We start from the raw sequence: 14,646 nt of genomic DNA, 5'->3' as shown, positions 1-14,646 counted from the left end.
TGGCTGGGGCCTGTCTGAAGTGTCTAAGCTTGGCTTTTCCTTCTAGCACACACCTTTGTGGATCTCAGCTTCCTGACCTAGAGCTCTTCTTTTGGCGCCTGTTCCACCTCTTTCTAGGCTCAGTTTCTCATTTTCCTCTTCCTACTACTGTCCACAAAGTCACAGAGAAAGCCCACCTCTTAATCCTCTGTCCTTATCGTGTAAGGGAGCCCTTCCAGCCTTGATGAGACAGGACCTTCCCAGTTCCTCCCCAACCAAATTATATCAACCCACAATGTAGTTGCAAAACAGCCAAAACAATTTCCAGTCACCTTCACGTAGCCTTTTAAATTTGGGTTGAAGGCTGTTATTTGAATTTCTTAGCTCTGTTACTGCTTTGTAAGTTGTACAAGGACTCCTTTCCTTTCTGTATGTGAGGGGGGGGAAATTAAAGTTATTATATGCTCTTCTAAATGAATATTTGAATTTGTGAGAAGTAATTTAACAGGAAGCCTAGAAAATCCTGTATCAAAGTACAACTTTAACTGAGCCTCTTGAATTTTAATTTGTTTTAAAACTACTTAATTTCAAAGTAAAAAGACATTTTAAAATATATATATTCTGGCCTTTTTTTTAAAAAAAAAAAGCACAATAAAACAATGCATCATTATTATATCAATCAAATTTGATGAACACAGAACAACCACAGCCCCCCACTGCCACATTTGATTTTTTAAACATGTGTACCATGCCGTCTGCTCGCCTCACCACACTTCCTGAACGGGCAAGGAAGGGAGGGAGAAGAGTGAAACATCTGGATCCCTTCCACCAGCATGGACTTTTTCCTTTCCCAATTGTGCACACAAGTTCCATTACTTTCTATCTCCATCACCATCCCCTTCTCCAAAATGTCATACTCCCTTTAAAGATTTACAGGATCATGATCTAAAAGAGTTAAGCTTAAAAACCATTTCCCTTAAATGAAGGGATATGTAACAGGCAATCCAAAATTAGAGGATAGTGAAAACTAATTTAAATCCAGTTTCAAAATATCTTCCTAATTAGATGTGGCTTCCAGTGATAGGAAAACTTATGTACATCCTGTCTGGGAAAAGAAAATGACAGCACAGAATATGCTGAGTGCCAGGGACTAAACTTCTGCTGTCAGATAACCCTAAGTGTGCGGTGCGTCAGGGTTAGGTAATGAAATCTAACCAGTCCACTTCGTGACAAGGTGGCAGAGGTGGGTCAAGCTGACTGGCTCATCCAAGACTCTCAGCCAGGGGGAGATGACAAAGGATGTTAAACTAAAAGCAGTTAACCTCTGAGTCCCACCCAGACCCAGAAATACAAGAAGACAGCACCAACTGAAAAACTTCTCAACTCTTCCCCTTTTACGCTACAAGATTTGCTTCGCCTCCCCTCATGCTCTCAAATCGATTCCCGTAAAAGCCATCATCATGACTTTGCAATCTCATTTCCTGAACTTCAATTCCAGATGGACCAAGATACTGCCCTGGGTACTGGGGACATGGGAATAATACGACACTCTTCCTTCACTAGGGAGCTCAGTCTGGTCCAGAAAGCAAAAGTGTGAGGGAAGTAACTGCAAACGACAGTAAGTGCAACAAGGGATCGATGCTCCAGGTACAGAAGTGGTACAGATGGAAGACTGAGGAATCCTCTGGATGCAGGGGGGGAAATGGGAGGAGAGAGCTCCAGAGAGGAGGTGCCAGCCTCAGAGAGATACGAGTTCAGGGAGAAGCCTTTTAAACAGGGGGACCAGTACATGCACCTCCACGGAAAACAGGTGGGATTTCAGGGGCGCATTTGGTAGAAAAGTAGGATGAGTAACTCTATAAGGATGTTGCAAGGGTGAGTTGGTGAGTGGCCAAAGCAAAGGCTAGAGAGCTGGCCCAAACACAGAGCACAGGACTCTTGCCTGGCCCTCACCTTAACAAGTGACGTGGACCTCATCCTGTCAGTGGCAGGAACTTGGAACTTACCTGCAACTGACAAGAAGCCACTGAATGGTTTTAAACAAGAAAGAAGGTACAGTCAATCACATCACAGTTTTCACAAGATCCAAAAAGCATCGGCTCACTTTTTATAGTCGTGTTGCTGCAACTGTAGACAAATTCCAAATTCCTCCCCATTCTTCGTGGTTTATCTACTTTTAAAAGCAATGGTGCGCTAGAGTGCGCTGTAAAGGTGAATAAAGGCAAACCCCTTTACTGGGAGTCAGTACCTGGTACATTATCAGTGATGCTCAGCGAGCCCTAGATGAGCAGGCCGTCAGGGACTTCCCTCAGCACACATATGCCAATTAAGTTTCAAAGTTACCTGATGCACACAAGCTTTGGAAAGTTAGCAAATTTCCCAAAGGTAAAAATGAAGCACAAAATGCATATGAACACGCAGATCTCAAAAATTTAACTGAGTGTGAAATAAGGCCACTGATTCTGTCTATTCATTTCTAGCGAAAGGAAACAACTGCCTGCACACGAAAGTTGTGCAAGCACTATCTTTCACAATATTTTCAGAATGTATGTCACTATTTTTAAAGTTCCAAAACTGGGTGTCCAAGATCTGTAAAAGTTTTAAACTCTCTTAAGCAATTGGTACCTTTAAAAAAAGACACCTCAATCTCATAATACAGATGTTTCCCTATAAGTGGGGCTGCCAGGATTAGCAAATCACAATTTCCACCATGGATCCTTTCTACTCTCATTCAATGTCATCAGAAAGAGGCCACTAACCTAAAACATATACAGTTGTTTTTTTTTTTTTAAGATTTTATTTATTTATTTGAGAGAGAGAACGCACAGAAGGAGCAGAGGGAGAGGAATAAGCAGAGTCCCCGCTGAGCTTGGAGCCTGATGCGGGGCTCGATCCCAGGACCCTGAGCTTAACCACTGAGCCACCCAGGCGCCCCAAAATATATACAGTTTTTAACTCAATTCACCAATTGAATTGAAAGTAAATTATGATGCTTTTTCCCTTGTTCTTTCCTCTACCCTCACCTCTGCCTAATTCACCCCCAGCACAAACAGGAGTCAAGCTCCTTAGAGCAGGCACAATGCAAAAGGAAGAAATTTGTGAATGCAATGGTTTCTATAGACTAGTGAGCAATTTCTGGCCCCAGGTTCCCACATGAACTATTCTGATAGCACCCCCTAGTGACCAAAAGCACTTTCCTGAACAAATGAACTCTACATTCTCAACTGCCTAAAAGCAAAGCATTTAAAATGTAGAAATAATGCAAACATTGAGTTTACCCTCTGGGAACATCTGTCCCAGTTAAGACAATAATTTTAACCTCTCGGGACAACTTTTCTCACCATTAACATAGGAAAAATAACATCCTCAACCACCAAAGTCCTTCTCCCTTTGAGCATGTGAGCTCCCCAATAAGACAGATTACCAATACCTGTGGTTATTTTCAAATAAGAGGAAGGGGGAAAGAGACACAAAGTAATAAGAGAACATGCACCCTCAGGCCTACCTGAGTCATGAGGAGTATCTTGTGTTAAATCCAAAATATAGAGATCTGTTCACTTCTCCTTCATTGTTATCTTATGTTTTGACTCCCTCTTTCCTCTGTTTACCTGGCTCTAAGGAGAAGTGCAAGAACCAACGAACTTTCTAGAAATAGCATGTAACCACCCATAACTGTATTAATTTAAACTATAAAATACCAGAAGATTTTTAGTCCCATTTTCAAATTTGAGATTTTTGTTTTTGACATGAACTCTGGAAAATACAAATGTTAGATTACTTTGATTGGTTAATAGAAAAGGCAATTTGAAATGAAAATGGTAATAATGAGAAGTCCTTACACCTTCGCCCTTCAACCCCCTGCCCAGTAAAAAAACATTCTGACTGACTACGGCGCCTGGTACTCATGGCTCAGTAGGCACCTAACATCCTTTGATTCTTCTCCTCCCAAATCTGAGACCTTCAACAAACCAGAAAACTTTTGCTCAGTTAGCAGGCCACAGCCTCTCAGAAATAAAGCCCTTCACTGCCCTCTACTGGACAGCCTTGGAACAAAATTAAAATCCATCCTTCCAGCATTTGAGGAATCCCCTTATTTATTCTCCAGTTTCATGATAATATATAACCTTCAATATCTCATAAATTAATTACAAGATTCCAGGAGGGGGAGAAAAAGCAATTATGTAGAAATGCAAAGTCATTTTTCCTCTTTATGGACTAGAAGAGCAACCTAAGTGGCAGCAAACTGGGAAGCGAGGGGGCTTTGCCCAGCCACTGTATGATGAGGTGGTCAAGGCCCAACCTGGGACTGCAAACTGAAGGCTCACCAACCAGGAGATATTTATGCTCTTCTCCACTCATACTTCAAAATATGTAGACTTTGTTTTAAACCAGTCTTAATAATCCATCTGTCCTGTTACTCGGGACTTCATTAATTATAAGTAAATGGACATGAATGGAAACCAAGTGTCTAGCATGGTGCATGAAGGTACACAAGACATGTGAATTCTTCTCTCTCCTCTGCCCATGTCCCCCCATCTTCCAGCTCCATGACCTTGCCCCCTCTGTAGTACATATTCCACGCCCACATCTTGAGGCACTTATTCTCTGCTACTCTTCGAGTATGTCTTGTGCTGCTCACGCTGTGTTCCCCACTGGAAAGGGGGGTCTCACTGCCTGGCCCGTGTCCTCTCTCAACCTGGGAGCCGTGGGGGTGATGGTGGCGGCCATTAGAGCAGCCGCAGAAGCAGGAAGAGCAGCAGGGGTGACCGCAGCCCAGCAATGAAAAGCGTTACAAAAACAATAATGACATTATAATAATAACACTGTAATAATAAAGCAATATATGTGATTATAATAAAACTCAGTAGGATTGTGATAATAACTAGTGCCACGTACTATTTTGTGCCAACCAACCACTGGGTTATACAGTTCCTCTGCTTTACCTAATTCAGTCCTCAAAATCACAGGAAGGCCTTGAAATGACTTTCCCCATTTCACGAATGAGAAGCTGGGTTTCGGGAAGGTTTCAACAGCTGTCAACGCTATCCAGCTCTCTTCCACTGGCCACCTCTCTTCCCTTCAGAATCTCCAAAGTCCTTATACCCCCTTACTCCCCCACACACCTGCTAAAACCCTGGAGGCAAACCTCCAGGGCTACAGTGATGTTCACAGCTTCTCCGAGGGCCCATGAACGGCATGTGGTAAGGGACAGACTACCCGCTGAGAATGACAAACGTACCCCGCCTTCTCCTACTGAGACCATGTCATGCCACCTAGCCTCCTCCATCTAGATCTCCTTCCTATCCTCTCTCTTCTCTTCTTCTTCCTTCTGAGGTATGATTTGGTGGAAAAGAGAACAGAACGGCCTCTGATTAGCCGTGTGACTTCAGACAAGTCAGTTCACCTCTCCCACTTTCATCTGTCAAGTGTAATGATAAATACCTGCCCGACCTGTCTTCAAGCACAGCTGCTGAGAATGAATAAGGAAGCGTATGTGAAAGTGAGCTAACAGCCGTGCATGAGTGCTGTGTGCACTTACTATTCTTTGGTCTTCACACACACACACACACACACACACACACACACACACACACGCACACACACTGTTCTGCTTTCCCACGGGAGAGGGGACCGACTGCAGGAAAGGTGCAGGCTCGTGCCCACTGCCAGCACCGTGATGGGGCAGGAAAGAAAACATGAAGACATGTGAATAGGCAACAGCGTTGAAACAATGGCTGTCATCCTTCTCTCCCTCTTTCTGTAGGTTTCCAAGGGCTTCTTCCCCCTCTCGTCCAAAGCAATAGCAAAAGAGAAACAACCTTTTCACCCACTCCAGGACTTTCCTCACTCCCTATCTCATTGCGTACTTCTAAAATGTCCAGCTCTGCAGCCGCAATAGGCATTCCCTTATTTACACGATAGTCATGGCAGCCTGTGTTGGACTGAGCACTCCCAATGTGTCAACCACAGCGCTCGGCATCCTGCCCAGACCATCTCTCATCATCACGGCCACACACTGTCAGTGTCCTTGGCTCCATTTGACTAGACTGGACTCCGAGAGATCAGCCAGCTTGCCCGGGACACAGACCCAGCTGCTCCTGCTTCCAGACCAGACACGGAGGCTGGAGCAATACCGTTCCTACTCCCCACCTCAATCGAAACATTACGTACTAGCCAAGTGTTCCTTGTCTGAAACCATAGGGAAATCCTATCATTAATAGCCTAGGAATGCACAACCACAATGACATAAAGCACAAATGTTTCCTTGAAAAAAGACTAATGACCCTGTACAGTAAGTACATTCACTTTACCTTTTAATGTTTAATGAAAGAATGTAATATTAATGAATTCCTTCTATTAGGAAGTAACTGTGTTTGTCACAAGGAAGAAGGTGGTAGGAGCCACCATAAGCATGTGATCAAAGTTAGCATCACCCACAGAGGAATGAGTCAACATCACGCACCTCTCAACGTGATATGCGGAGAACACGGCATCATTCTGAGGTATTCCTGTCAAAAAATGCAGAAACTAAATCTAATCACAAAGAAATGTGAGACAAACCCAAACTGAGCACCATTCTACAAAATAAGTGGCCTTATAGTCTTCAAAAGTGTGACTGTCTATAAAAGAAAAATAAAAACTCTTCCAGATTAAAGGAGACTAATGGAGACAACAACTAAATGATTCTGGATCGGATCCTGAACCAGACAGATGACCACTAGCAGAACTGGTATAAGACCTGAAAATTAAATAATAGTATTGTGTTGATGTTACCTTCCTGACTTGGATAATTAAACTGTTAGGTAAAAGAACAACCTTATTTTTAGGAAATATGCACTGAAGTATATTTAAAGATAAAAGATATCATGTCTATAACTTTGAAATGTTTCCAAAGATAGCGAGAGAGAAAATACATACAGAATTTTTTGTGCTACTTTTGTAAACTTTCGTAAGCCTGAAATTATTTCAAAATAAAAAGTAAAAACAGATTATGAATGCATATTAAGTATTAAATAAATATGAACTGTAATATCCCTATATATTCCTACCCATTTATTCCTAAGCACATAGGAGGATCAAATGAAGCCAACTCCCAGGGTCCCTAATATGAAATCAATCTTATGAGCCTGATACAAGAAATTCTGGGGTCCACAAATACCACCCTACTTTTTCCAATTCACAATGGTTCCATCCAAATGCAGCAGTGATACAGTATCTCTTCCCTTCTTCCCTTCCTTCCTTCCTCCCTCCCTCCTTGCCTTCCTTCTTTCTTTCTTTTTAAGTAGGCTCCACACCCAACGTGGATCCCAATGTGGGGTTTGAACCCATGAACCTGAAATCAAGACCCAAGCCAAGATCAAGAGTCAGACACTTAACCGACTGAGCCACCCAGGCGCCCATCTCTTTCTTTCTGATGGTGACTAATCATTTCTAACTTTTCAATTTCAAAATTAAATTCAAACAAAAATCCTCCAGTGATTCCTCTTCCTGTGAAAACACAACCAACCACAATAAAAAGAACTTCATCCCTTCTCTGGCCAATATGCTTTTTGGTTAAGCAGATGGCATTGAGATATCTGGATAGCAACTAATCCGTTGCCCCTCTCCTGCCATCAGTGGGTTTTAGCTACAGAATGTGTAGGAATAGGAGCGTGAACATGGTGACTCAAGGTTCGCATCACTAACAGAAAGCAGAGCCACCAGCCATCTGACACTTAGATACTCCTACAGAAAATGCACACAGCCCTAAGCACCTGCACTCAATTTTAGGAGAATGATTTATGCTCTTCCCCACCCAGTGAATCCAGTAGGATAAATAGTGGAACACCATATGCTTAAGCTTTCAAAGCCCTAAATTAGGATGGCTGGAGACAGGTCCCTAAAAAGTCACATGAGAAGGAGTAATGGCTATGAAGCCTTTTCTTCTCATGCATAAGGATAAATGAAAAGTTGAAAAGAATTATAGCTGTACTTAACCTTGTTCTTTCTCATGGGTCATTATTAGCATGTTCTCATTTAGAATTCACAGAATGTCTTGTGGTCCAGGAACATCAAATCTCTCATTATCCTTCACCACATGCCTGAGGTCAGACAGAATTTCCATTTCACAGACAGAAAAATTAGGGCAAAAGAAAATCAAGATGATCCCCAAGCAACACTGTCTGTCAGAAAAACAAAAAACAAAAAACAACCCAAATGGACCAAATACTCTGCCTCCAGGAAGAAAAAAATATGCCTAATTTCTGCAACGACTACAAACACACCCACAACCACACCCACACCCACCCACCCACCCACCCACACAATCATTTTATGTCACTAAATTACCAGGAAAGCCACACTGGTCTGTTTCTATTTCTTTTTTCTGATTTAGAGGAATCAATCTGGACAAAGACCAGATCACCTACCCACACGGAATTCCATGGCAACCAACTAATGCTTCACATTCTGGCCAAACATGACTATGACAGGTGTCTACTTCTCTTGTGCCACAGGACAGCACTGGTGGGCTCACGGGACTTCCTGAGAACAGCTACAACTGGCCCCTCTTTCTTTTAAATATGAGAATTGTTCATGTAAAAAAAAAAAACATTGAAAAATATCTCTTAATTTTTGTTATCATAAGGGAGGAGAAGCAGAAGCTGTTGTTTCTTTTTTTTATTTGAAAGAGAGAGAGAGCATGAGAGCAGGGTGAGGGGCAGAGAGAGAAGCAGATTCCCTGCCAAGCAGGGAGCCCAACAGGGGGCTCGATCCAGGAACTCTGGGATCATGACCTGAGCTGAAGGCAGACGCTTAACGACTCAGCCACCCAGATGCCCAAGAAACTGTTGTTTCTGACAACAAATTTCAAATCCACACAGGTTGCCTAAATGTGCAGAGCTTGGTCAACAGGCCCAGTTGTCCTCTAAACACTGGTATATCAATGGACTGTCTGTTTCTGTTTTTAAAACAACAAACCGAGGAGACAAAAATCAAAGCACCAGCAGCAACAAGTAGCATCTGAAGAAGAAATTTACACCAGGAAACCAGAGCATGATTAACCAGGAGGCACCTTAGCAACCGGGAAGTAAGCAGCCAAGGAGACATCCATAAAGAGAAGTCCAGAAATGGATGACACAAATAACACTAAGGACTCCCCTGCAACAACTTTTAAACTGAATTTACTTAAACACGGTAAGAACCTAAGACAAGCAAAGAAATCCTACAACAAAGGTTTTCAATGCTCATGATGATTAAAATAATATTTACTTCCATGGGACCAAGCCTGCAAAAGCTTCAAGCAAGGAACAGCATGGTTGCTCCCCAACATCATGCACCCCACGGAAAGAGGGCAGTCTATCTGCTGTTAACAGGAATCCCCAGGAATGAGTGTATGCCAAGCATTTTGGATGCGTAAAAAACAGAGCTTCGAATGGCCTTTCCATGGTACACACAAGCATATATGTTCATGGAGTTAGCAAACATCTGTGGGCACTTGATATGAGCAAGACGTGCACTGTGATCCATGTTCTGGTCAGCATACCTGCCATGGAGCCTATTGACAAGCAGTGGGGCATAGCTGATAACCCACATGCACTTGAAAACAAGAATTCTAACAGGAAAACAGCAGACGTAATGAAGCTAGAGAGCAAGAACAACATTACTATGGGCTACTCTTGTTCCTATACGATGTTTAAAGAATGAATTTATATTCTCCCTTCACTCTTCCTCTGGGACACTAAGATGTGTGGCCATTCTCCATCTGAAGGGATGGATGACAAACCAAGCCCTGAGGTTTAAGTCTAAAGTCCAGGAGCAAGTACATGGCAGAAGACAGGCTTGAAAAATCACTTCTCCCCAAACTCTAGCTGCTTATGGTTTGAGAGACATGCAAAACGGGGTTTGAAATGCACAGCACACTCATATGTAATAAATAATTTAAATATTTTTTAAAAGAAAGAAAATAAAGTTGGAAGCTGAAGAGCTTCTTCATTTTCTCAAAATGATAAGAGTTTCAAAGGAAAGTACAGGTTAGTGAGCAAAGTATGTGCAGTGAGAGCTACGGGTGGTTCACTTGAGCTGGAGTTCACAACATAAGGCTGGAAGCTGAAATGGTGCCATGAATTCAAGGCGAAGGAGGTTGGCCTTTCTTTGACAGGAACTTTATTTTTTCATTTATGGGCTCTTGGGGTTGTTTTTGTTTAATTTTGGGAAGCACTTTGAAGCCATTAAGTGACATGATCCATAAGTTACTCCTGCGGCAGTGTCTAAGAAAGAACAGAAAGGAGGAACAGAAGGGAAGGACTGCAAATGTCCAGTCAAAACCAGGAGAACATTCCGAGCACTGTGGCAGAGACTGGAGAGGGGCTAGATGGGGAGGACGTGGGGAAAGGAGGCCCCAAACACAAAAATAATCCCAGTGTTCTGAGGTCGGGTGACTCAGACTGAAACACCCAACACAGGAAGATTAGGTTTGGGAGGGGAGGGAAGCCACTTGGAAACTGCACCTCTGAGGCCTCCAGTCCATTTGACAGGAGCTGGGGGTGTGAAGCTAAAGCTCTGGAGAGAACACAGGGCTGGCAAACTCCCTCAGGGGGAAAAGCTACAGAATGAGACCAGACAAAACCAGCAAAACAAGTCAAGGCCAACAAAAATGTTCTTTGGGGATGACAAAAACTGAACAAGCTAAAGGCTCCCTAACAGCCTTTTCCAACTCTGGCTAACACCTCAGATGACTGACCAAAAGCCCAGCAACAGGCTCTCACACCCCAGGGCATCTTTTCCTGGGTCCTCCTTCAGCCTTCTGTCCAGAGCCGTTAGACAGTGGCTGGGCCCTTATACTTCTGTGCCTTAACCGAAGCTTTAGTGTACCTGTGTCACCCCTTGAAATGCACCACTCTTGATGGACCATCTGCCAAACTTTCACTTTTCCCTTAGAGACATCCCTCAAACCAGCCCTGGCTCAGGTCTGAGCAATCAACGGGACAATCCCCCTGCCCCCCCACCCAGGCCCACCACCCCAAGGACTCTGCTGGTCCCGGGGAGCACTCCCACACCTGGACACAGCAGGTCGTTTCTTAAAATCTACTCTTAAGTCTGCTTAAAACAATTGTAAGGCATCCGCGAAATGCACTTCATACACAATGTTTCAGAAAAGGCAATGGCTGGAACGTAACATTCAGAGTTACTTCAGCCAGGCACGATGAGATACCATCTCTGACCCATATTTCTCTGCCAGTTTTATTTCAGAGCATACAACTCAGTTCAGATCAGCTTTCCCTGTAGCTATTAACCATAAAAAGGGGCGTGGGGGAGAGAACCTTCCTTTCTAAATCGGTGACTACATAAATATTTTTAATTATAAATATCTAATATAATTCTAAAACCAAACGAAACCAAACCAGAGGTTAAATTTCGTTAGGTTTCATGTCATAACGAAATCAGTATCTACAAATAAATAAAACTCTGGATAAATAAACAAATACACTCACACATACACACCATTTAAAGAATCTAAAACCAAGAATGCAAAGTTTTTCAGGTAATCATTAATATAATTTACTTAACATAAGGTAAATTACAAGAGGGCCCAGGGTCTTTTTATAAGGAAAAGACCAACGTCCCACAGATACTCAAGATAACCATTAAATTTGTAAATAAAATCAGATTTTAAAAGATAACCATTAAAAACAAATTTTGGTTTTTCTTTTGTCATTTCAAACTGCTTAAAAATGACTGCTTCTCTCCGTGAAATATCCAAAGGAAAGATCCTCAAGGCTATTTCACCTCTCCAGGGTTCAAGCCCCATCATGATCCCCTCCCCTACTCTAACCTTCTCTAAGAAAAGCTGATAAATGGAAAAATGAAATCATTCAAGTGTCACACTGTTTCTACAAACACATAACAGCAAGCCAGAGATACCCAAAAGGCAAAATGCAGCCATCTGAGGAATCGCTAACCAGATAACCTCTGAACAACACATCCTGAGTGTGTGGCAATCTTTTTCCTATGTTTCTGTGGGTCTCATTTCCCTAGGTGGGGAGCACCCTTGCTGGATCACAAAGGCTAGGGGCGCTTACCTTTTTGGCTCTTTGGGCTATGTCTGGGGTTCTTGTAAGCAGCTTCTCAATTAGGTACTCTCTGTTCTGCAAAACAAATGTTCCCAACAGTTTAACACCAAATATCATACGCAGAAATTCAGTGATTTCAAAATAGCAGATTTACGTGGGTTTTTAAGCATGTTACCTTGGCTTTCTGGAAGAATTTGCATTTTAAAAGTTCTGCAGCTGTGGGCCTGAAAGATCAATAATAAATTAGAGTTGAAACAATGACCACTCAATAAATACACTGCCTTGACGAAACAACCACGTCTCAGAGTATTTCTGGAAAACCAGTTTCAGGAATAGCAACACCAGAAACTAAATTAATCATAAGTGGGCACCAAATAAAACAGGGCTGATTTTCCAGTTCTTTCCAAATACCCCTACTGCAAAACACATAAACTCCCATAAGTTAAATATTTGGGGCATGATCAATTTTCTGCCCTTCATCCTTATACCTCACTAAGTGAATTCAGTCTTTCTGAAAGGTGGCAGACTGACACATCTGTGAGCTAAATCCCTGTATTTATTTATTAAGAAGCCGTGCAAGCTGTAATATGACCCTGTCAAAGAAACTATAGTCTACAGAGTTCTATGATTCCCCAAGAGCAGCAGTTACTGCAAGGGGTTCACATCCTGTGGACCAGCTCTGTCTGCTCACTGAGGGACCCCAGCTCAAGTGTATATGCCCTCCCAGTTGTCAGGGGAAGATAAACACAGTGGTGATTAGTAAAATGCAAACTCACTTAAAAGCATTACTGGACTGGTCTGATGGTCTCCTCATGGTGTCATTTAACTTGTTTCTCAACCCTGTATTTCCTATAGACTGAAAGTTAGGTCTAAAAATTTGACATGAAGCATGTTGGGGGAAGAATACTCCACAAATGACACCATGCACTAGTCCCCACAGCATGTCAGGGGCACATGATGTTAGGTTATCTCACTGGGAGTGATGCCAAGTTTAACCAAGGATCCCCAGGCCTGAGTCCTCACCATTGTCAAGGTATGTTTTCCCCAATGCACTTGGCAGATGTTCTGTTGGGTAACACTTTGGCACTGGATGAGTATTCTATTCCCTAACAGTTTTAGCATCTTTGTCTTAACTAATTATTTCATAGCAGGTGGCAGAATGCTGATTTTCTACTTCTATCATTCCTTCTATGTTTATTAGCTAGCATTCTTCCATAAAGAATAGCTTCCTTCCTCAATAGTTCCTTCTAAAACAAGCAGCCAAGCAGATAGAATCAGAGACATCTACAGTATAAGATAATCAGCAAGACAACCGTCCTGATCTCTTCAAAAAGTCAGTGTCAAAAAAAAAAGTCAGTGTCATAGAGGAAAAGGAGAGAAGTAAAAGAACTTTTCCAGATTAAAAGAGACTTAAAAAAATAAAACCAAATGCCACATGTGACTCTTGCCTAAATCCTGCATTTGAAGGGGAAGGGGGAGAAGCTACAAAAGACATTTGGAAATCATTAGACATACGTGAATATGCCACATATTAAGGCAATTTTAGGGAATCACTGTTTACTTTCTTAGGTGTGGAAGAGTATTATGGTTATATAGGAACACGTTTTTATTTGTAGGGAATGCAAGCTGAAGTATTAAGTCTGTTACTGACTTTCAAATTGTTCAGCAAATAAAATGAAGATAAACAGATACAGCAGATATGGGAAATGTTCATAATTGTTGCACCTAGGTGACGCTCTAGAAGTAAATGCTGTACTATTTTTTACCCCTTTCATGTATTTAAAATTTTTCATAATAAAAAAATTGGGGAGGGGCAGCTGGGTGGCTCAGTCATTAAGCGTCTGCCTTCAGCTCAGGTCATGGTCCCAGGGTCCTGGGATCGAGCCCCGCATCGGGCTCTCTGCTCAGCGGGAGCCTGCTTCTCCCTCTCTCTCTGCCTGCAGCTCTGCCTACTTGGGCTCTCTCTCTCTCTCTAATAAATAAAGTCTTCTAAAAAAATGAAAAAATAAAAAAGTTGGGGAGGCAAAAAGGAAGCATTACAGAACATCAGGAGGTATTCTCTCAGGGGATGATTACCAGAGGTACAAATAGTATTAGGCTGAGAAGGGTGCAAGTGTAAAAAGGAGTCCTCAGACTTGAAAAGATTGGAAACCACTGCTTGGGAACCAGGAAGCTCCAGTAAAATGTGTCCAGGGACCGAACCCACGCATGCGGAAGAATTAGGAAACGTCTTTAAGAGCCATCACTGTCGAAACCGTGTAAGTCTACAGGGGCCGTAAACTGTTTCTCTGTGCAAAAAAGTCTTCTACTGAAATTGTTATTGCTCTTTTCCTCAGCTTCAAGTGGAATGCTGGTTAGAGGTACCGGACAAAGAACCCAGAATCACCATATCCCCTGCAATAAAGAGCTGTTAATTGCTAATTCCTTTGAGTAAATAAAAGTCTAAACAACAGGGGGCCACGAGTTACATTTTGTGTGCCATATCCCCTCAGGGAGCTTGTTCAAATTCATAGATTTGTACCTCGTTAAACAGGCACACTAGAACCAAAAATGTTTCTGCTATTTCACATGATTTAACTTCGGTTGTTATTTTAATGTACACCCGTACTGATCATTG

The 14,646-nt window shown here is 42.4% G+C and overlaps 1 protein-coding gene across 4 annotated transcripts in view; it reads right to left on the bottom strand.

Moving 5' to 3' along the window:
* STK39 (serine/threonine kinase 39) overlaps nucleotides 1-14,646 on the bottom strand; it is a 296,558-nt gene that overhangs the window by 171,360 nt on the left and 110,552 nt on the right. For all 4 annotated transcript variants that reach the window (XM_073882923.1, XM_025853633.2, XM_073882927.1 and 1 more), the window contains 2 exons: nucleotides 12,205-12,253; nucleotides 12,039-12,104 (listed from right to left, as the gene is read on the bottom strand). In XM_073882923.1, coding sequence (XP_073739024.1) covers nucleotides 12,039-12,104; nucleotides 12,205-12,253 — 115 coding nt within the window. The remainder of the gene's footprint in view (nucleotides 1-12,038; nucleotides 12,105-12,204; nucleotides 12,254-14,646) is intronic.

This window comes from Callorhinus ursinus, unplaced genomic scaffold, assembly GCF_003265705.2.
Source record: "Callorhinus ursinus isolate GAN/ISIS: 27379988/994484 unplaced genomic scaffold, GSC_fseal_2.0 scaffold2, whole genome shotgun sequence".
Lineage (NCBI taxonomy): Eukaryota > Metazoa > Chordata > Mammalia > Carnivora > Otariidae > Callorhinus > Callorhinus ursinus.
This window is presented reverse-complemented; position numbering and strand designations above follow the sequence as displayed.